General features: G+C 44.3%; 1 protein-coding gene across 1 annotated transcript; it reads right to left on the minus strand.

Annotated features, from left to right (window-relative positions):
- Positions 1 to 540: 540 nt before the first annotated feature.
- Positions 541 to 22,148, minus strand: ATP5MC2 (ATP synthase membrane subunit c locus 2). Its single transcript, XM_073613606.1, has 5 exons — positions 21,998 to 22,148; positions 10,949 to 11,040; positions 7,439 to 7,516; positions 902 to 1,071; positions 541 to 786 (listed from the first exon to the last, which is right to left on the minus strand). Exons 2-5 carry the CDS (start codon positions 10,985 to 10,987, stop codon positions 672 to 674), a joined length of 402 nt encoding a protein of 133 aa, XP_073469707.1. The 5' UTR covers positions 10,988 to 11,040; positions 21,998 to 22,148; the 3' UTR covers positions 541 to 671.
- Positions 22,149 to 22,463: the final 315 nt, after the last annotated feature.

Consider the following 22,463-nt stretch of genomic DNA (forward strand, 5'->3'; position numbering starts at 1 on the left):
CCTTTAGTAAATCCACCCCTACGTTTCTAAAGAAAACTCATTTTGCTAAGTGTTCGAAGGCTACATTCACACCGGCCATTGACGTCGGTGTGAAATGTAGCAGCAGGAATCTTCTCATACCTGTTGCAGCTTCTGGTCCCGTTTACTATAATGACAGGCCGCCGGCAGCTGCAGCCGTTTCCTGGCTGTCCACACAGCCAGAGATCACCACAGGTAATAGCTGGCTGTGTAGAGAGTCCCAAATGGCTGTGGCCGCTGCTGACCTGTCATAGTGAACGGGGCTGGCAGCCGCACTTAGCCGCTTAGAGCCACGGCAGGAATCAGAGAATTCATGTAGCTACAATTTCCACCAGCCTTATTCTTAACCGATGTAAAATGTAGCCCCCCCCCAGGGCAGAGAAAAAAAAAAAAAAGCTTCAGAACAATATGCCTCTGAAGTGTACAAAAGAAATTTCAGATTTTAGGTTTTCTCATTCATTCACTGCTTCTGTGAAATGTCATTCAGCATAGGGGGGAAAAAAAAAAAAAAAAAAGGCACACTCCAAATTCTTAAAGTTATTTATTAGCCAGAATCTACTGGCAACTCTTGTGACAAGGGACCCAAACCCTGTATATTGCCACAGAAAAACAGGACTCGATGACAAAGAGGATTTTGCAAGACAAAAAATTATTCACATGGCGAACAGGATGAGGAAAGCAACCATGAGACAGAACAGTCCCATAGCTTCAGAAAGGGCAAAGCCCAGGATGGCATAGGAGAATAGTTGCTGTTTAAGGGATGGATTCCTGCAGAAAAGTGGAGAAAAAAAAAAAAAAAAGTAAGTTAGATCATGTTATGCTTCGATTGCGAACAAAATATGGACAGCATAAAACTAAACAAAAAAATGAAAAAAAAACGTACCTGGCATATCCAATAATGAGACTTCCAAATACTGTACCAATACCAGCTCCAGAACCAGCCACACCTACAGTGGCAGCTCCAGCACCAATGAATTTAGCAGCAGTATCAATGTCTCGGCACAATGCACTGGTCTGAACCCCTCGTGATGGAACCAGTGCCACCTCCTGTGACTAAAAGAAACAAGTCATTAATACACCACACATACTAGTAACTCTCTGAATTTAAAAGCATTTACTACCTTACTCAAAACACTTGACACCAATCTGAGTCAGCTATCTAATGCTACTAATCTCCCACCGGCTGAGACAATCTGCTTCCTCCAGTGGCAACAATGAGTAACAGCAAAATCATCATCCCCTGTGTGTGTATATATATATATATATCTCAGGGCCAAAACAACTAATCGATTATGAAAATCAATTACTATTTTCATAATCGATTAATCAGCCAGTAACATAATGGGGGTTAAAAAAAAAAAAACAAAATCTAAAATAAGCCCTACATAGTACAAAGAGAGCAAATAATCTCTACTGTAAATATTACTTTCAATGTTGCACAGTAAAAAATTGAAGGGCTAATTTTTTATTTAACTCCATTATGTTACTAAATGTCTTAGGCCTGGTTCCCACTTATGTGTTTTTTGGTGCTCTTTGCAGAAATGCACTACAGTTCATTTAACATTCACATCTATGCTTTTTTCAGCTGCTGTGTATTCGGAAAGGGTGCTTTTTTGGTTCAATACACTTCAATGGAGAAGCTGCAGAAAAGCATGTAATATTACAGTTCTGTTTGAAAATCTGCAAAACAGTCTAGAATTTTTTTTTTTCTTTAAGTAAAAAAATTTGATCTGAGTCTGATGATATTTACTAGATTCAACCTCTAATAGTATATCTCTTCTGTCTGTTATTCTCAGAGAGGATTAAAGATTTTACTCCCTAACCAAATAGTTGGTTATTCATATTTACCCCTGCGTATAAAGATATGAATTGCCTTTTTTTAAGCTTTACATATTAACTAAAATTATACACCACACTTTTTTTTTAAGGTTATTAACCGATTAATCTAAACAATAATCGGCCAACTAATCGATTATGAAAATAATCGTTAGTTGCAGTGTGTGTGTATATATATATATATATATATATATATATATATATATATATAATATATATATACACACATACATATATATATATATATATATATACACACACACACACACACACACACACACACACACACACATACACATACATACATATATACACACACACACATACACATACATACATATATACACACACACACACGGCTAAATACGCAAGGTTGTATATGCGAGTTAGCAATCGCTACAATATCCAGTTACATAAATCATAAATACCATCAATCGTGCATCAATTGGAAATATACCGGCTGTGCAGATATAAAAACAAATAAAGTGCAACCTACGCATAATATGCAAGTATCTGATAGGGTGGCCCAGGATGACATTCCAAAATTTCCAGTGATGGTAAAGGAGGCACCCAGGGACCCCATGTTTAAAGGGGGAAAAGAGCTGTTGACCTAAAAAATATTGGGTCCATTCAAAGTGAGAGCAGTATTACACTGGTGGTGGGCAAACCGTGAATACATAAGTAATATCCAAAAACGCACCAGAGGGTGGTTTTATACTGATTGAGGGGACTATTCATACTTCAGAAAAAAGGACAAATACAATTAAATAGAAAATGTGTGTAGTGAATGGACACTTCGCACAGGATAGATTTTTTATATTATTGCTTTTCATAGGTTTGCAATTTGATTGTTTTTGTGTTTCTATATATGCACAGTCAGTAAAATGTCCAAATGATGCACAACTGATGGTATTTATACAACAGTGGATATTGTAGCGACTGCTGACCCACATATATACAAGGGGAAGGGAAGGAGATCATCGCTCCAGGTGGAAATGTGGATATAGAACTCTCCTCGGAACTGGAACACCAGGTGCCGGATAAGCATATAGCGACATGAGGCAAAAAGGAAGTTCTGGACAGCCGCACTAAGACTATGACTAATGACTAAGCACTGTTAAGTGTGAAATGCGTCAGCTAGTTTGTCCCATTTTTTGCTGTGGCTTGTATCTGTTGGACTTTTTACAAATAAAGGCTATATTCCGGAGTGCAGCTGTCCAGAACTTCTATTTTGCCTCATGTCATATATATATATATATATATATATATATATATATATATATATATATATATATATATATATATATATAACCTTGCGTATTTAGCCTATTGCGCTGCACTGATCTTTTATATGGTTTTCTGACATACAGGTCTAAGTGTAAGCAGCAATACTACATATACACTTTTACACTATTTACAAAATTTGCACTGGAGCATTTTCACGCTTTATAATTTTTCCCTAAAATATGTGTTACCTAGTTCATGTTCATTTTCATTGTCCTTTATGCATCTTTACAGCGGTACACATCATATTTTGATCTGCATTGATGCAAGTTAGAATGTCTCTTATGTTCTTTTTGTCATTGGAACTGCCCCCACCTCCTGTGCAGTTATTTGGAAGTACTGGAAAGGCTCACCACACAGACAGCAATTTGATACTGAAAGAACAGCTAACCCTTTCCCACTCTGCCTAAAACTAAAGAACACAAAAGTTTGGGCCAGAATTCCATTTTATTGGTAGTGAGATCCGGCATGGCTGGCACAGTTGTACCATGGTAGCTTTGTCCCTGCTTAAGTGTTAAGATTTTTATTGCTAGTCTGTTGCAGATTTTCCCTCACTTACAGCCTGGCGAAATAGTGATCAGCTGAACAGGAAGGGAAGGAATGTTTCCCACCACTCTGCATCCCGAAGATGGATTTGGATGTCCCAGGCTCCCACAGGCCACAAAAAGATTCATGCAGCAAATGACACACAAGACCTCCAATGCACCTACGCATATGGTGATAAATACATGCACTGTGGCAGTAGGGAAAAAAAGGGCAAGTGTGTTTTTTGGTGCGTTTATGCTATTTCGAGGACCCATAAGAAACACATTACAATATGCAGCTTATCCTGTATGAATAGGTGTAAAAGTACCCTTCAAAATTTCCCACTTAATTCATAGGTACATGGTCTTCAGCAAAAAACATGCGTACCATGACATGGTAATAGTCCATTTCTAAAAAAACAATTTGGACGCTATATTTCAAAGATTCACTGTCCACAGCGAGGCCTCTTACACACTTTGGAACAAAAAGCTTCTACTTTCCATTAATATTATTCTTCACGTTATAACTTAAGGGACACAAAATATAGCTAACTCAGACAGTTTTAATTACTCTCAACTTTCTGATTATATTAAGCATACAGCTTTACCATGTATAACAGAGGAAGAGACAAAAAGCCTTTCGACCCCTTTTTCATTACAAGAAATTAATCAAAAAAACAAAAAAAACAAAAAGATCCTACTGAATGTTCTAGCTATAGGCCCATTTCATTGCTAAATGTGGACATGAAAATTTTTGAAAAGATTTTAGCTATGCGCCTACAAATTGTGATTCCTTCCTTAATAGGTTTAGATCAGGTGGGGTTTGTTCCAAATGGAGAAGCCCAGAACAATATCTTAAAAGACAAGTTTCTTGATACAATATGCCCAGAAAACCAAGATACCACTTTGCCTCCTCTCATTAGATGCGTAGAAGGCCTTCGATCATTTGGATTGGAGGTTCATGGTAGCATCTCTGAAACAAGTAGGTCTCCCGGTGGAATTTAAACAAAAAACAAAACAAAAAAAAAAAAAAAAAGGAAAAAAAAAAAGGTTTTAAATACCGCTCCTTCAGCGAGGATAAGGGTTAACCGAATATTGTCCTGACTCGTTAATATTTATAACGGGACACGCCAGGGCTGCCCGTTATCACCATACCTGTATATCTTGGCAATGGAACATCTGGCTATGGCTTTACGGTCTAATCCCTCTATTCACGGAGTTCAGGTTGGCCATAGCTCTTATAAATTAAGCATTTTTGCGGATGACCATATCCATCTATAAATATCCCAAGAATAGCTTTTCCCTAAGCATTTTGCACGAACTTGAGCAATTTGGACTTTACAGCAACTTTAAAGTAAATGTTACAAAATCTAGGTGCCTCAATATTACACTACCGTTAACTGAGAAAGGAATATTGGAAACTAATTTCCCATTTCAGTGGCAACTTCATTCTCTTAAATACTTGGGCGTTAATATTGCATCTACAGAAGAAAAGATATATGAACTGAACTATCTACCTATGCTGAACTCTGTGATTAATCAACTTCAACTCAGGATTAGGGGGAAAACATTCCTGGTTAGGGAGAATGGCGATATAAAAAACGAGGTAAAATATCCATTTTTATATATTTATATCAAACACTACCTATAAAACACACCAGAGAGCGTTCTTCCGTTCACTACTGTATAGCTTATTAAAAAGGCATCTATGGCCAAATTCTACAGCTAGGCTTCGTTACGACATCTTAGTAAAGCGGAAAACAGGGTTACCGCATATGGAACTATACCATTTAGCTTCTGTTCTGACCAGAATAGTGGATTGGTTTTACCGCGGAAAAACTAAACCGTGGGTAACTATCGAACAAATAACACCTATCCCTTTGAAATCTGTGGATTATGCCTGAATCATGCCCCTCTAGACAAGCACTTTCACCGTTGACACTATCATTATTAAAAGTTTGGGACTTCACCATCCGACAGTTTGGTAGCTCTTCAACCACTGGCCCATTTACTCCAATAATGGGTAACCCTGAATTTCCATCGGGACTATCTTCGACCAGGTTTCTACGATCGACTACTTTGAGCCTCTCACCAATTAAACAAGTGCTTACAAGCCAAGGGACTTCAATTGTTTAATACATGAGCAACTGCAAAATGTAATTATCCGAGTCATTGGTTACATTATTTTCAGCTTCAGCATTTTTATATAAAACTATTAAATAAGGGTCCACTCCATAGGGATTTAACTCCATTTGAATCCCTCTGTAATGGGCTCCCAGAGTGTTCTTGCACTATCTCAAAAATATATCATATTGTTATCTCATGCATTCCCTAATCAGCCATATAACATCAGAGATTGGGAGAGAGAATTGGGTCATAGTATCACCACAGAAGATTGGAAAAAGTCACGTTTTCTAACCTTTAAATCTAGTTTTTCAACATATATACAAGAAAACAATTATAAAATATTAACCAGGTAGTATAGATGCCCTGTGAAGCTTCATAGAATATCACTTAACTTTCCAGAAAAGTGTTGGCGCTTGGGGGGGGGGGGAATAAAGGCACAATGATCCACATATGGTGGACATGTCCCAGATTATAACGTTTTGGGAGACTGTCTTCCAAATCTGTCCTTAAGTCACTGGCATGCAATATCAGAAATCTCCAGAAATGGCCTTATCCGGGCTCTAAGGGAGAGACCAAAAAGGGGTTTCTTCGCTTTCTCCTCTCCACAGCGAGAATAATCATACCTAGACACTGGAACATTGACGTGGCTCCTACAATTAAAGAGTGGATAAGTGAGCTGAATCAAGTAGGGAGAATGGAGGAACCAACGGTAAATATACATAAATGCTATACGAAGTATATGGCCGTATGGTCTCCCTGGACTGATTTTTTTGGGCTCTGGGATCTTTTTTATAAATTGTTTTTTCTTACAAGCAGTTGTTTATTTTAATGACGCAGCTCTGGTTTGGGGAGATGGTTCCTCAGATGGACTGTTGGAGAAATGGATAGACTTGGTTGCTGATTTCTCCCCTTTCTTCGGCTCTGTTCACACAGGGGCAACCCGACTTACAGCATGACTTTGCAAGGCGATTTGGAGGAAACTTACAACGCGACTTAAAGTTGCCTCCAAGACAGGCGACTTTGGCTGTGGCCAATCACAGAATAATCAGCTCTGTGGGAGGGAGTGAGTTGCCTGGGCAAACGTGGGAAGTACCTGTATAAATTATATTCTTTCCTGTAAAGTCGCTTTAATATAGATGGAGATCAAACTTGGAGGCAACTTCCATTGAAATCTATGGGTACAAGTTGCTTAGAAGTCGCCCTGAAGTAGTAAAGGAACCTTATCTGAGGTTGGAGCAACTTCAGTAGTGTACATTAAGACGGCTCTTATTCACTTCAATGGAATCTCTTATGTCCAGCGACTTGGGGCAACTTGAAGTCTGACAAGTCGGATCCCAAGTTGCTGTAGTGTGAACCGGCACTTCTCGTTTTGTTTGTTTCCAACGTCTGGTTTGTTGTGCTTTGGGGTAGATTTCTGCCCAAGAGAAGTAATGGTCACCCAAGTATAAATGTTTTGTCTGAATAGGTGGCAAGCCATAACTATAATGATCTACAAAACATTGGAAAGGAATGTATCTCTCAAGCTCTGTTATTGTTTTGGTATAGGGTAACTAGTTGATCCAGATTATGTGCTTTTGTATGTAAATTTACAATTAACTCAATAAAAGTTTATATTTAAAAAAAAAAATAATAGTTCATAGGGTGTTTACCTGCTCTGTCCTGAATACAGGGCGGCTCAGCAGGCTACTGGAAAGTGGTCGGGAAAGAAGACAAGCACCATTCCTCATCTGGATACAGAAAAATAAAAACATAACATTACCTTAAAGCAAACCTATCAAGTCTGCTTGTCATAGTGTAAAGTAACAGTAGCATTAAAAAGTTAACCTAGTTAAAATTACACATCACTTACCTTCAAGCCCCCCCCCCCCCCCCCCCACTTGCCGACCATCTACCACATATTTACTGTGGCGGGTCAACTCTAAACACCAATCTCGGTCTTCAACCAGTCAGAGCAAACCCCCCCCCCATTAGCAAGCACCCCCCTAGGGACACACTTAACCCTTTGATTGCTCCTGATGTTAACCCCTTCTCTGTCAGTGTCATTAGTACAGTAATACTGCATATTTTTAGCACTGATCACTGTATTAGTGTCACTGGTCTCAAAAAAAAAAAAAAAAAAAAAAAAAAAAAAGTGTCAGCAAGGTGTCTGATTTGTCCACCGCAATGTTGAGGTCCCGCTAAAGATTGCTGATCACTGTCATTACTAGTAAAAAAATAAATAAAAATTCCATAAAAATATCCCATCGTTTGTAGACGCTATAACTTTTGCATAAACCAAACGCTTATTGGGATTTTCTTTTCACCAGAAATATGTACCTGAATACACATTGGACTAAAATTGATGAAGAAATGCGATTTTTTTCAAGTTTTTTTAATTGGATAGGTTTTAAAGCAGAAAGTAAAAAAATAGTTTTCAAAATTGTTTTTTTTTTTTTTGCGTGCTATAAACAAAGGAAAAAACGCAGAGGTGATCAAATACCACCAAAAGAAAGCTCTATTTGGGGGGGGTCAATTTTGTTTGGGTACAGCGTCCCACGACCGTGCTATTTTCAGTTAAAGTAACGCAGTGCCGTATCACAATAAAATGGCCTGGTCATTAATGGAGTAAAACCTTCCAGGGCTGCAGAAAATATCGGATACAAGGCCTGCTTTAAATCCATAAAGTTTCTTGCAGTTCAGACATTTATCAGCACATATATATTTTGTGCGTGAACAAGAAATGTTTATAGGTTTTTCATACAGTCTAGAAGACGTCTAAATATAGGCTTTGCATGCCGTTTTAAAATCTCATTAGGCAGTAGAAGATGACGACTAACTAATGCACCACTGTGCCAACCAACATAGCGCAATCTGCAAAAATACATGGTTTATGCGTTACATGCTACAGTTAAGAATATATATATTATATACATACATACACAATTTTAGTTTTTCCCAGGCATTTACCCAAACATATTCAAGCTATAGCAGGGATATGCAATTAGCAGACCTCCAGCTGTTGCAACAAGTCCCATGAGGCATAGCAAGACTAGCAGCCACAAGCATGACACCCAGAGGTAGAAGCATGATGGGACTTGTAGTTTTGCAACAGCTGGAGGTCCGCTAATTGCATATCCCCAAGCTATAGTTATATAATGGATATGGGCTGAAAGTGTACACTCTCAGGTTTAATTTGAGGGTCCAAATCGGAGAGAGGATTAAAGAATAACAGCTCCTAAGAATAGCCATCCCCCCTTTTTCAAGGGACCAAAAGCAATTGTACAATTGAATCAAAAGCTGTTTCATGGCCAGGTGTGGGCTACTCCATTATTTCTTCATCAATTAAGCAGGTAAAAGGTCTGGGAGTGAATTCTTATGCCTTGTACACATGATCAAACATTCCAACAACAAAATCCATGGATTTTTTTTTCGACGGATGTGGCTCAAACTTGTCTTGCATACACACGGTCACACAAATCTTGTCGGAAATGCCGAACGTCAAGAACGCGGTGACATACAACACGTACGACGAGCCGAGAAAAATGAAGTTCAATAGCCAGCGCGGCTCTTCTGCTTTTTCGAGCATGCGTGGAACTTTGTGCATCGGAACTGTGTACACACGATCGGAATTTATGACAACGGATTTTGTCCAGAACTCAAATTACACACGGTCGGAATTTCCGACAACAAGCTTCCATCGAACATTTTCTGTTGGAAAATCTGACCGTGTGTACGGGTCATAAGTGTGGTATTTGCATTTGGAATTTATTGCTGTGAACCTACATCATGTGTTAAAAGAAGCTGTCCAGGCAAGTGAAACAGGTCATTGTAAGGCTTCAAAAACAAAACAAATCCATCAGAGGATAGCAGCAACATTAGGAGTGGCCAAATCCACAGTTTGGTACATTCTGAGGAAAGAAGAACACACTGGTGAGCTCAGCAACATAAAAAGGCCTGGATGTCCATGGAAGACAACAGTGGTGGATGAACGCAGGCTTCTCTCTATGGTAAAGAAAAAACATTCACAACGTGCAGACAAGTGACAGACACTCTCCAGGAGGTGGGTATATCATTGTCAAAGTCTACATTCAAGAGAAGACTTCATGAGAGCAAACACAGAGGGTTCACCACAAGGTGCAAACCATTCATAACCCTGAAGAATAGAAAAGGCAGATTAATAACTTTGCCAAAAAAACATCTAAAAAAGCCAGACCGGTTCTGGAAAAGAATTATTTGGACGGATGATACTAAACTATCAATCTGTACCAGAATGACGGGAAGAAAAAAGTGTGCAGAAGGCTTGGAACAGCTCATGATCCAAAGCACACAATGTCATCTGTAAAACATAGTGGAGGCAGTGTGATGACATGGGCATGCATGGCTTCCAGTAACACTGGGTCATTGGTGTTTCTTGATGTGACAGAAGCAGCCGGATGAATTGTGCAGTGTTTAGAGATATACTGTCAGCCTAGAATCAGCCAAATGCAGCAAAGTTGATTGGACGGCGCTTCACAGTACACATGGACAATGATCCAAAACACACTGCAAAAGCAACTCAGGAGCTTTTGAAGGAAAAGAAGTGGAATATTCTGCAATGGCTGTATCAATCACCTGATCTCAACCCAATTGAGCATGCATTTCCCTTGCTGAAGGCAAAACTAAAAGGCAGAAAGACCCACAAAGAACAACTGAATACAGCTGCAGTTAGAGCCTGGCAAAGCATCAGAAAGGAGGAAACCCAGTCTTCGGTAATGTCCATGGGTTCCAGACTTCAGGCAGTCATTGTCAGTAAAGGAATATTCCTTTAAAAAAAAAAAAAAATTAACATTTTATGTATGATTATATTCATTTGTCCAATTACATTTGTGCCCCTGAAAAATGGTTGCAGTTCCTAAAATTTGTACTTGGATATTTATGTTCAATCCCTTGAATTAAAAGCTGAAAGTCTGAGCTTCAAATTCATTTGGATTGTTTTGTTTTAAATTTTATTCTGGTGGCATACAGAGCCAAAAGTATGAAAATTGTGCCTGTGTCCAAATATAAATGGACCTAACTGTATATAATACAAAGCTACACTTTATTATTAGTCTCATGCCATTATGTAACGTGCCATGTGATTGTTTGAAAATAGTTTGATATTTTCCACTATTTGCATTTACAAACCCGTTCAGACAACTTACCAAAATTGGGTTGGACACAAGTTTGGCGCAGGCGTACATTTTGCAGGTTAAGGTGGACAGACAGGGAATACAAGAATGCCACACAGGTGATACTGTAAAAGGAACAAAAAATAAGATATGCATTAAACAGTCTTATTACTATAACCACCCTTACCTAAAGCATATTTCCATTTCTTTCCCAATTTGGATAAAATAGGGAATAGTTTAAACCTGGTTCTTTCTGCCTCTGTGGTCTATTAGGGGTGATGTGTCTTTACTTCCTGCCTCATAATCTTCAAAGTGAGGGGAGGAGGTGTGTTACTGGCTAGATCACCAGGTGAAAAACAGAGGGAAAGACCCTCAAAAAAATAAATAAAAACAAACAAACTGAATACAGTCACCATGTCCAATGATAGGTAAGCTGCAACACTGTACATTTTTGGGTTTAATACCACTTTAAAGTATATGTGAACCCTTACCTTGTAAAAACCACCAATTCAGTTTAAAAATGGAAATAAAAGGCAAAATGTTTGTGAATATAAATACTTACATATTTACATAAAAATACATTTTTTTCTATAAGTGTTTACAAACTTTTTTCTCAGCTGCATAAGGGGCTTAGAGAGGTGGGGATGGAGAAACAGCAAATCTTCCCAGTGAATGGGTGGGGGGAATCAGCACAAATATTGGCTAATAAAAGGACAGGCAGGCTGTTCTCCCAGCACAGCCAGAAAACCAAGCAGGCTGGGAGGGATGCGCTCTCATGCCTAGTATGGTCATTTTGAAATAGGAAAGAAGAGGGAATGGTAGGATCGCATGGTACTTCTCACTTCCCTGCAGGTAATTGACCTGCGTTTGGGGTATGGTTTACATTGTGCCGATACTAACTGCAGATTGCAAGTGCAGTGCGTTTTGAACACACAGTGCGAGAAATGCACATGGAACGCAGGTTTCTCGCAGCGCGCGTTTTGGTGTGAACTGACCTTAAAGGGTCAGTCACACTAAGATGATGGATATTAGTTAAAACTGTATGCCAAACCAAAACATTTTTAAAATTTTAGATATAATGGCCAATGATTAAATAAACGTGACAGTTTCTTTTTACTGTCTTTGGCCTGTTGAGAAGATTTCTCTTCATGACCTGTCCCAGAGTCGCAACAGGAATTAGGAAGAAATCTCTCCAAAATGAGGGGAACTCCCTCTTAGAAGGATGTCAGAAGAGGTTCCCCATTGGAAGATTTCTTCTCACCTTCTGTTTCAGTGGCAGTTCTATAAAGTGTGATTTTCCACACAAATACAAAGAAAAAAGTTCTGGCTTTACATAAACCTTAAAGGGGTTGTAAAGGCAGAAGGTTGTTTGTTTTATCTTAATGCATTCTATGCATTAAGATAAAACAAAGTCTTCTGTGTGCAGCAGCCCCCCCTAATACTTACCTGAGCCCCATCTCTGTCCAGTGATGTCCACAAGCGTCTCGGCCGTTCGAGATTCTCCTTTCCAATTGGCTCCTGCTGCAGTCAGTCAGCTAGCCAATCAGGGGAGAGAGGGGGCGTGGCTCCGTGTCTGAATGGACACAGGGATCTGTGATATGACTAGGGTACCCCCATAGCAAGCTACTTGCTGTGGGGGCACTGAACAGGAGGGAGGGGCCAGGAGCACATAAGAGGGTTTCGAGAAGAGGAGGATCCGGACCGCTCTGCGTAGTGGTTTTGCACAGAGCAGGTTAGTATAAATTTTTTTTTCTTTTTCTTAAATTTACAATCACTTTAAAGCGGAATTCCTGCTGATGTTTAAAATATGGACACTTTCCTGTCCAGGACGCACGCGATGTTGGCACCCGAAGCCGATCTGTCCCTTACGGCTTCACAGCCTGGTTCCCTGCTGTCTTCTGGGACCTGTGTGTCTCCCAGAAGACATCGGGGGGGGGGGGGGGATGGAGGAGGAGCCGGACATGGCGTAGATATCCACGGATAGTGCGGCCATCTATGCCCAGAAGTAGGAGCAAATACCTGGATCAGACAGGTATCTGCTCCCCCCTGAAAGATGCCAAATGCGATACCGGAGGGGGGATTCCGAAAAGTGGAAGTGGAAGTTCCATTTCTAAATTTTTTCCGCATCCACACTGAACTCCTTATATCCCCCTTTCTCCAAAATTTCTGCTCAACATAATATATATCATTTAATATTTTCACACAAGAAAAATGGATCTTGCAGTCAGCATGCTCATTGGTAGCTTTAAATGACATTCCCACCTTCCCATTCTATGAATGCTAAGTGGCTGTCACGATGATCCTTTAGCTCTAAAAACCCTTTCACTGCCAGAGCTGTTTTTGCACACGTTAAAAAAAAAAAAAAAGGAAGGAGGACTTGAGATTACATAAAATCCCCAAAACTATATTTTTTGGGGATATATTTTTTCTAAAAGCAGACACCCTAGAGCAGTGGTTCTCAACCTTCCTAGTGCTGTGACCCCTTGATAAATTTTCCCAAGTTTTGGGGACCCCTATCAGTAAAATTATTTTCGTAGCATGGGTTGTCAGCACCCAAGGCAAGACAAGCAATTTGCGCCCCTAACCCACAAACATTTAGCGTTCCCTGAGTCCTTTACCCTAGTACAGTATTAAAACCCCTTATGCCCTGTACGCGATCGGACATTCCGACAACAAAATCCATCGGATTTTTTCAGACAGATGTTGGCTCAAACTTGTCTTACATACCCACGGTCACACAAATCTTGTCGGAAATTCCAAACGTCAAGAACGTGGTGACGTACAACACGGACGACGAGCCGAGAAAAATGAAGTTCAATAGCCAGTGCGGCTCTTCTGCTTCGTTCTGAGCATGCGTGGAACTTTGTGCGTCGGAATTGTGTACACACGATTGGAATTTACGACAACGGATTTTGTTGTCAGAAAATTTTAGATCCAGCTCTCAAACTTTGTGTGTCGGAAATTCCGATGGAAAAAGTCCGATGGAGCCTACACACGGTCGGAATTTCCGACAACAAGCTCCGATCGCACATTTTCCGACAGAAAGTCTGATCGTGTGTACAGGACAATATGGTACATTTTAGGATGTACCACTTTGTGTTCTCCTTTCTTTCCCTTTTATCTCTACCTATCCTATTTTCTTGTTTTTTTTTCCCCCATCCCTCTCTCTAGCTGTCTTTTTCTTATTCTCTCCTTTTTTCTTTGTACCCGCACCCTCTTTTCCTCTCTTCCATGTATTCTCTATTTTTATTCCTTCTCTTATGCCTTGGGGGGTGGGGGGGAGTTCTGATCAGTCAGCTTAGGTGCTCTTGATCAAGGTCATCTGCTGATCTGAGAACTGTAGTAGGGACTTTTAATGGCAACTCTAATCACAGGTAGTGTTAATCACTGTGTCTCCGTCTTCAGTGTGTCTCCAGCAGTGACGCCTATGCCGAAATCAGGAGATAGGGTCTCCTCCAGCCCCTCCCATTTCACATCCCTCACCAGTCAGCTGACCTCTAGTCTCTGCCCCCCAGCCATGCCGTGAACTGAATGAGCGGCTGGGAAGAGGCTGAGTGGGCGGCCTCAGGCTCCAGAAACAGCCCAGCTGGGCTTCCACAGGCTCCAGGGACAGCCTGCTGGGCGGCTGCAAAAATGCTGGGAGAGCGGTGCGGGCTTCAGGAACAGCCCAGGATTTGGTGACCCCTGGCAAAATGTCATTCGACCCCCAGGTTGAGAATCACTGCCCTAGAGAATAAAACAGTGGCAGTTCCACCTTTTTATGTCAGTTGATATTACCGCAAAGACCTAAGAAACGCAAAATTTCAGTAAAAAAACACTAAAGTTAATATTAGGGCAAATGCACGCAATAAACAACCCAAATTTCTGGTAAAATATAAAAGAGGAGGTTGCAAAGCGTAAATAGATATCCAACATGTCAAACCTTAAATTTATGTCCGCACCTGAAATGGCAACAAACTTCATTACCCTATATTTTCTACAGGCGACACTTTAAAAGCCCCCTATATAGGTCAACAGTTTAGTGCTATGGAGGAGGTCATATGCTAGAATTATTGCTCTCACTCCAGACAAAAAGTCACCCGTGTGATGATTTTTAGGAGACAGGTTCACTTTATTGAGACATGCAGGGTCTAAGACACTAACCCACAAACATTTAGCACACAAGCTGATGTGAACGAGCCCGAATTCTAGCAACAGTCGTCAGGTGAATCTGTCACTGCCCACCTCCCCTACCTCTTCACTGTCAGAGCCATTGATCTAATCCCTGTGTAAGCACTCCGTTAAAGCGTTACACACAGGTTAAAGCCCAAGTCCCCTGCAATGCAATGGTTAAATGCTCATTATGTCTGGGGGAGCCTGAATAAGTAGTAAATACTTACCTTAATCTTTGCTCTAGCAGGTCTCTCGAGTGATGTGACCAGTCACCACAGCCTGTCCTGTAAGCTTTAAAACTGACAGGTGGACCCGACTGGTCCGCCCGTGAGAATGGGGCCTTACACAGTGCAGTATTCTGCGACTACCTACACCGCATCACAACACGTAAAAATTTCATTTTGTTACATTTCTAAAAAGTTAATGTGCATGTCAAGCCAAAAACTTTTCCCAGTTGAATCTGTTTGTAAGTCGGAACAGGTACATTTTTTAAGCTTTTTGGATAGCATGGGAAGGGCTAACACCCCTGTTACATTTGTTTTGCTGTCTGTGCCCGTTCAGAAGATTTCACTTCACTTTCTGTCCCTATGACAATTGGATTTTGAAAATTTTGGGTTTCAGTGGAGGTAACTTTTTCTCATAATAACTCTTACAGGAGTGAATTTCCCTTCCTGGGGGTAGATTTCATCTCACTTCCTGTTGTCTCCCTCCCTTTGTAAGTCAAATGTTTGTAACTAGGGGACCACCTGTACAGAGATAAGGGCAGAAAGCTGGAGAACGTATCTGCAGGAGCCCGACATATGTTATTTTTCACTGAAAAGTGAACTTGGCCTTTAACGTCTAATAACCCATATTATCCCGCTATAACAGCATGCATTGCATGCGGCTGCAGGGAGTGAGACTTTAGTTCCGCTTTAGGGCCCTTTCACACTGGGGCGGAGTCGGCGGTAAAGCGCCGCTATTGTAAGTGACGCTTTACCGTCGGTATTCGGCCGCTAGTGGGGCGGTTTTACCCTCGGGTATTCGGGCCCTCAGGCTTTCACACTGGAATCAAAGCAGCGGCACTTTCGGGTCAGTTTGCAGGCGCTATTATTAGCGTAATAGCGCCTGCAAACCACCCCAGTGTGAAAGGGCCCTTAAGGTGGTGCAGTTCAGGGAGGAGTTAAAAGAAAAAAAAAAAAAAAAAAAAGGAAGAGCTTTTGTGTTTTTAACACCCCCAAAGTGCAAGTATAAACAAGGCTTAACAAGGCTTAACAAGGGCCAAGATAGCAGTAAATACCCTTGCAGGGGGACCAATTCTCCACTGCATCCAAACCTAAGGCCTCGTTCATATGTGCGTACTTAAAGAGGAACTAGTGTAAGTTCTCAGAAAATTAAAGCGGTAGTAAACCCCACTTGGTAATTTTTAACTACAGCATTGGATTGTTCACCCACTAATAGGGAACATGAGCTGGGTTTAGACCGTTGTGAGACAGGTTAGTTTTACCCTACTGATGATGTGTTATCGCAATAGTAATCTTGCTGAAGGTACAATTAATATCTCCTAAAACGTGCACTGTTTTGACCCTGCATGCAGCCAGTGACATCACTGGCGCATGGGCTCTGAAGGTCTGGCATACCTTGCCAGAGCTTAGTGCCGGAACCGAGGGCTCTCGCACGCAAGTGACATCATTGCGGCTCCGGTCAATCACATACCTGGAGTGCGTGAATCCAGAAGAAAGTCCAGGGGAACATGTCAACCTTCTCAGTGGTGATGGTACAGCACTGGAGGGCTTTGTTATAAGGCAAGTTTTTCATAATGTGCTAGTATGCGATGCATACTAGCATATTATGCCATTGCCTTGCAGGTGTATTTTTTTTTCTTTTTTTACATCCGTGGTTTACAACCGCTTTAAATGTCAGCAGCTACAAATACCGTAGCTGATGACTTTTAATATAGAGACACATACTAGTTCAGTTTTATCTTCACCGGGGCTGATTCTTCAGGTCCCCAGCGCCACCTGCTTTTGTGGGAAGCCGGCTGGGACTTCACAGCTGCACACTTGCAGACTGGTCCCGCAGTCTCCTGGGACATATGATGTGGCCCAAGGTTGCAGATGGGGGGGGGGGCTGTTTGCTTCTACTCTTCTCACCTGGGCGAGATAGGAAGTGGAAGCAGGTACCTGTCAAAAAAAAAACAAAAAAAAAAAAACACACCTCTCCAAGAAAGAGGGGGTAAGAATAGCGAGAGGAGGAAAAGCCGAACGTCCTGTTTTAGGTGAAGTTCCTCCTTAAAGCGGGGTTCCACTCAAATTTTTAACTTAATCTTACCCCCTTCAGTTAATTGCACAGATGTTCAAATGCCGCACGAAAATTTTTTTTATCGCTGTATTTACCTTTCTATTGTACTTTATTGTGGCACTTCCTGTCTCTCCTCCCATGGGAGTAGGCGTGTTTATTGCCTTTCCCCGGCACCGCACTGTCTCCTGGGAGCTTAGTGTCAGACTTCCCAAGATTCAGCGTGGAAACAATGATCATGTGCCTGAACAAGCTGTGAATGAACAACATTCACCGCATCCCAGAAATCAATGCTTGTGGGCTTCACATGCCCACAAGCGAGATGGAAACAGCCAGCATCACATTTTTTAAGTTATTCTTCAGTACGAAAACAGACAGAGGTGGAAATATTACACCCAAACTGAGTATTATTTTGGGGTTAGCAAAGTGTCTCAATGACCTAAAAAAAAAAAAAAAGGATTGGTCGCCAGACTCCCGCTTTAAAGCAGAGCTCTGGGCAAAAACTTTTTCCATGTTCACGTTGCTGATCTACCTTCACCAACTATGTCAGGCATGTTCTTCTGAGCTCTGTAGTTCCTCTGCATTAGCCTGCTGAACAACAGTTATTTGCCTGTTTGCAAGACCGCTAACTGCCATCCCTCCAGTAACCTCAGCCAGCGGTCTGACACGCCCCCCTTGTAGTCCTCTGAAAACGAGCAGTCAGTTGTACTCCCGCCTTGCTCGCTGTATTGGGCGGAGGGGGTCTCACAGCCCCTGGTCTGTGCCACCCATAGGAGGTGGTGTCCTCCTCCTCCTCCTCCTCCTCCTCCTCCTCCTCCTCCTTCCTGCCAGCACCGCCCCCCAATCGCCATCTCTCTCCAGTGCGGGGATAGTTACAGATAATCGGGACAGAGCGCATCTCGAGCTGATAGGTCTGTATGTGCAAACACCGATCGTCGTACAGCACCGCCTCCCTGCACATTGGAACAGCGTGCTCTGCGATGTCTATCACAATTCCAGTGCAGGGAGGCGGGGCTGTACAATGAGCGGTGCTTTTAAAAACCAGACCTGTCAGCCCAAGATACGCTCGGTCTCCAGATTATCTGTAACTCTCCCCTCTCTGCAGTGATGGGCACTGATAAGGCACTGGTGACACCGCACTGATGGGCACTAAATCTGTCATTTACCGGCTCCTACCTTTTCTGAATGTACAGAGTCAGTGCTCACTGACTCTGTCCATTCATAATGGAGTATCATAAACTGTGTTTATAATGCTGTCCATTCATGTTCAGTGCAGCTGAGAAGGGGACTGGGGAATCTCTATCTTCAGTCCCTTTCCATGTCTCAAAAAAAAAAAAAAAAAAAAAAAAAAAAAAAAAAAAGGAGGATATATAGATAGATAGAAAAAAAACAAAGTCCACGCCTCATCAGTGCACCATATTAGTGCCACTGTCACACAACATTTAAAAAAAGGACCAGTAATGGCGAGTACTTGGAAAAAGAAAGTATCAGTACTTGTACTCGGTCTTAAAAAAGTGGTATCGGGACAACCCTATTCTGTCCACAAGTGTCTTAGCCGTCCGAGATTCTCCCTCCTGATCAGCTGAGACACAGCAATGGTGCCATTGGCTGCCGATACTGTCAAAGTCAGCTAGCCAATCAGGGGAGGGGCCGGGTCTGGACTCAGTGTCTGAATGGACACAGGGAGCTGTGACTCGGCTCGGGTGCTCCCATAACAAGCTGCTTGCTGTGGGGGCACTGAACAGGAGGGAGAGGCCAGGATCACAGAAGAGGGACCCAAGAAGAGGGGGATCCAGGCTGCTCTGTGCAAATCCACTGCAACAGAGCAGGTAAGTATAATATGTTTGTTATTCTTATAGGGAAAAAAAAAAACAAAAAAAACACAAGACTTTACAATCACTTTAACTCCTCAAACACAGATCGCAAATGCAGTGCGTTTGCCTGCAGTAGATCCTATAGTGCTGCAGTACCATGTGATCTGGTTGCAGTGCGTTTTTGAAGCGTAGTACTACTTTTGGTGCAACCTAAGCTCATTCGAATGAGCTGAAAAATCAGGGGGGACAATGTGAGAGCTGACACGGGGGGGGGGGGGACAATGTGAGAGCTGACACGGGGGGGGGGGACGACAATGTGAGAGCTGACACGGGGGGGGGGGGGACGACAATGTGAGAGCTGACACGGGGGGGGGGACGACAATGTGAGAGCTGACACGGGGGGGGGGGGGACGACAATGTGAGAGCTGACACGGGGGGGGGGGGACGACAATGTGAGAGCTGACACGGGGGGGGGGGACAATGTGAGAGCTGACACGGGGGGGGGGGACAATGTGAGAGCTGACACGGGGGGGGGGGACAATGTGAGAGCTGACACGGGGGGGGGGGGGACAATGTGAGAGCTGACACGGGGGGGGGGGGACAATGTGAGAGCTGACACGGGGGGGGGGGGGACAATGTGAGAGCTGACACGGGGGGGGGGGACAATGTGAGAGCTGACACGGGGGGGGGGGACAATGTGAGAGCTGACACGGGGGGGGGGGACAATGTGAGAGCTGACACGGGGGGGGGGACAATGTGAGAGCTGACACGGGGGGGGACAATGTGAGAGCTGACACGGGGGGGGACAATGTGAGAGCTGACACGGGGGGGACAATGTGAGAGCTGACACGGGGGGGACAATGTGAGAGCTGACACGGGGGGACAATGTGAGAGCTGACACGGGGGGACAATGTGAGAGCTGACACGGGGGGACAATGTGAGAGCTGACACGGGGGGGGGGGACAATGTGAGAGCTGACACGGGGGGGGGGGACAATGTGAGAGCTGACACGGGGGGGGGGACAATGTGAGAGCTGACACGGGGGGGGGGGGGGGACAATGTGAGAGCTGACACGGGGGGGAGGGGGGACAATGTGAGAGCTGACACGGGGGGGGGGGACAATGTGAGAGCTGACACGGGGGGGGGGGGACAATGTGAGAGCTGACACGGGGGGGGGGACAATGTGAGAGCTGACACGGGGGGGGGGGGACAATGTGAGAGCTGACACGGGGGGGGGACAATGTGAGAGCTGACACGGGGGGGGACAATGTGAGAGCTGACACGGGGGGGGGACAATGTGAGAGCTGACACGGGGGGGGGACAATGTGAGAGCTGACACGGGGGGGGGGACAATGTGAGAGCTGACACGGGGGGGGGGACAATGTGAGAGCTGACGGGGGGGACAATGTGAGAGCTGACACGGGGGGGGGACAATGTGAGAGCTGACAGGGGGGGGACAATGTGAGAGCTGACACGGGGGGGGGACAATGTGAGAGCTGACACGGGGGGGGGACAATGTGAGAGCTGACACGGGGGGGGGGACAATGTGAGAGCTGACACGGGGGGGGGACAATGTGAGAGCTGACACGGGGGGGGTGGGGACAATGTGAGAGCTGACACGGGGGGGGGGACAATGTTGAGAGCTGACACGGGGGGGGGGACAATGTGAGAGCTGACACGGGGGGGGACAATGTGAGAGCTGACACGGGGGGGGGGCACAATGTGAGAGCTGACACGGGGGGGGGGGACAATGTGAGAGCTGACGGGGGGGGGGGGGGGGGGACAATGTGAGAGCTGACGGGGGGGGCATTGTGAGAGCTGACACGGGGGGGGGCATTGTGAGAGCTGACACGGGGGGGCATTGTGAGAGCTGACACGGGGGGGGCATTGTGAGAGCTGACACGGGGGGCATTGTGAGAGCTGACACGGGGGGGCATTGTGAGAGCTGACACGGGGGGGGGCATTGTGAGAGCTGACACGGGGGGGGGGCATTGTGAGAGCTGACACGGGGGGGGGGGCATTGTGAGAGCTGACACGGGGGGGGCATTGTGAGAGCTGACACGGGGGGGGGGGGGCATTGTGAGAGCTGACACGGGGGGGGGGCATTGTGAGAGCTGACACGGGGGGGGGCATTGTGAGAGCTGACACGGGGGGGGGGGGGCATTGTGAGAGCTGACACGGGGGGGGGGGGGCATTGTGAGAGCTGACACGGGGGGGGGGGGCATGTGAGAGCTGACACGGGGGGGGGGGGCATTGTGAGAGCTGCACACGGGGGGGGGCATTGTGAGAGCTGACACACGGGGGGGGCATTGTGAGAGCTGACAGGGGGGGGGGGGGGCATTGTGAGAGCTGACAGGGGGGGGGGGCAATGTGAGAGCTGACACGGGGGGGGGGGGGGGGACAATGTGAGAGCTGACACGGGGGGGGGGACAATGTGAGAGCTCCACACGGGGGGGGGGAATGTGAGAGCTGACAATGTGAGGGCTCACACAGGGGGGGGGGGAATGTGAGAGCTGACACTCCAGGATGAATGGGCCCCTCCCAGGCCGGATCCACACAGCACTACGTGGACAGGATCCTGGGCTCTGCTCATCATAATCCGTACAATGAGCCTCCATCACTGATCTCCCCCACCGGAATCCTGCCCGCTGATCACCTCCAGCCAGGGACAGGCACAAGGTCACGCTCTATGCTCTCACCCCCGGGGCGCACCCGCACTAATCCCTCCATAGACACTACATCCTGCACACCTACTCCCGACCCAGGATCCCCACCCCGCCGACCGCTCTCACGCTGTCCGTACACGAACACACATCCACACTACAATGCCGGGCCTCACCTTGGCGGGGAGAGAATGAAGAAGGGTGACGGCACTGAGCAAGCGCAGATCCTCCTCGTTGACAGCTAGCAATGCGCCTGCGCTCTAAACCCTAGGTTGGACAAGAGCGGCTCCATAACGCGAGGAAGAGCAGCGGCGCCCTCTGCTGGTAGGAAGAATCCAGATCCTGCAATGAAAGTAAATTCAGAGACATCAGGATGACAGTGTGACCTTCAGGAATGACATTGTTTCTGTACAGGTGACTTTGTTGCAAAGCCTTATTCTTTATTTTATACAGCAGTGTATTTTTTTTTTAAACGGAACTCCAGACAAATCCTTTACACATTCACACTTCAAAATAAATGACCTCCTAATACAGTCTGTCATGTCTGGCTGCTGCTTGCTTCTTTAAAACGTTTACATTTATTAACCCCACAGAGAGATTAAAGTAAAAAATACAACTTTTTTTTTTTTTTTTTTTAGGATA

The sequence above is a fragment of the Aquarana catesbeiana genome, linkage group LG02 (assembly GCF_042186555.1).
Source record: "Aquarana catesbeiana isolate 2022-GZ linkage group LG02, ASM4218655v1, whole genome shotgun sequence".
NCBI classification, from domain to species: Eukaryota; Metazoa; Chordata; class Amphibia; order Anura; family Ranidae; genus Aquarana; species Aquarana catesbeiana.

Coding starts and splice junctions, on each gene's coding strand:
- ATP5MC2 (XM_073613606.1), bottom strand. CDS start 10,987: ATGTACGCCTGCGCCAAACTTGTGTCCAACCCAATTTTG. Junction 1,072..7,438: donor CTGTATTCAGGACAGAGCAG/GTAAACACCCTA, acceptor TGTTTCTTTTAG/TCACAGGAGGTGGCACTGGT. Junction 787..901: donor CTCATTATTGGATATGCCAG/GTACGTTTTTTT, acceptor ACTTTTCTGCAG/GAATCCATCCCTTAAACAGC.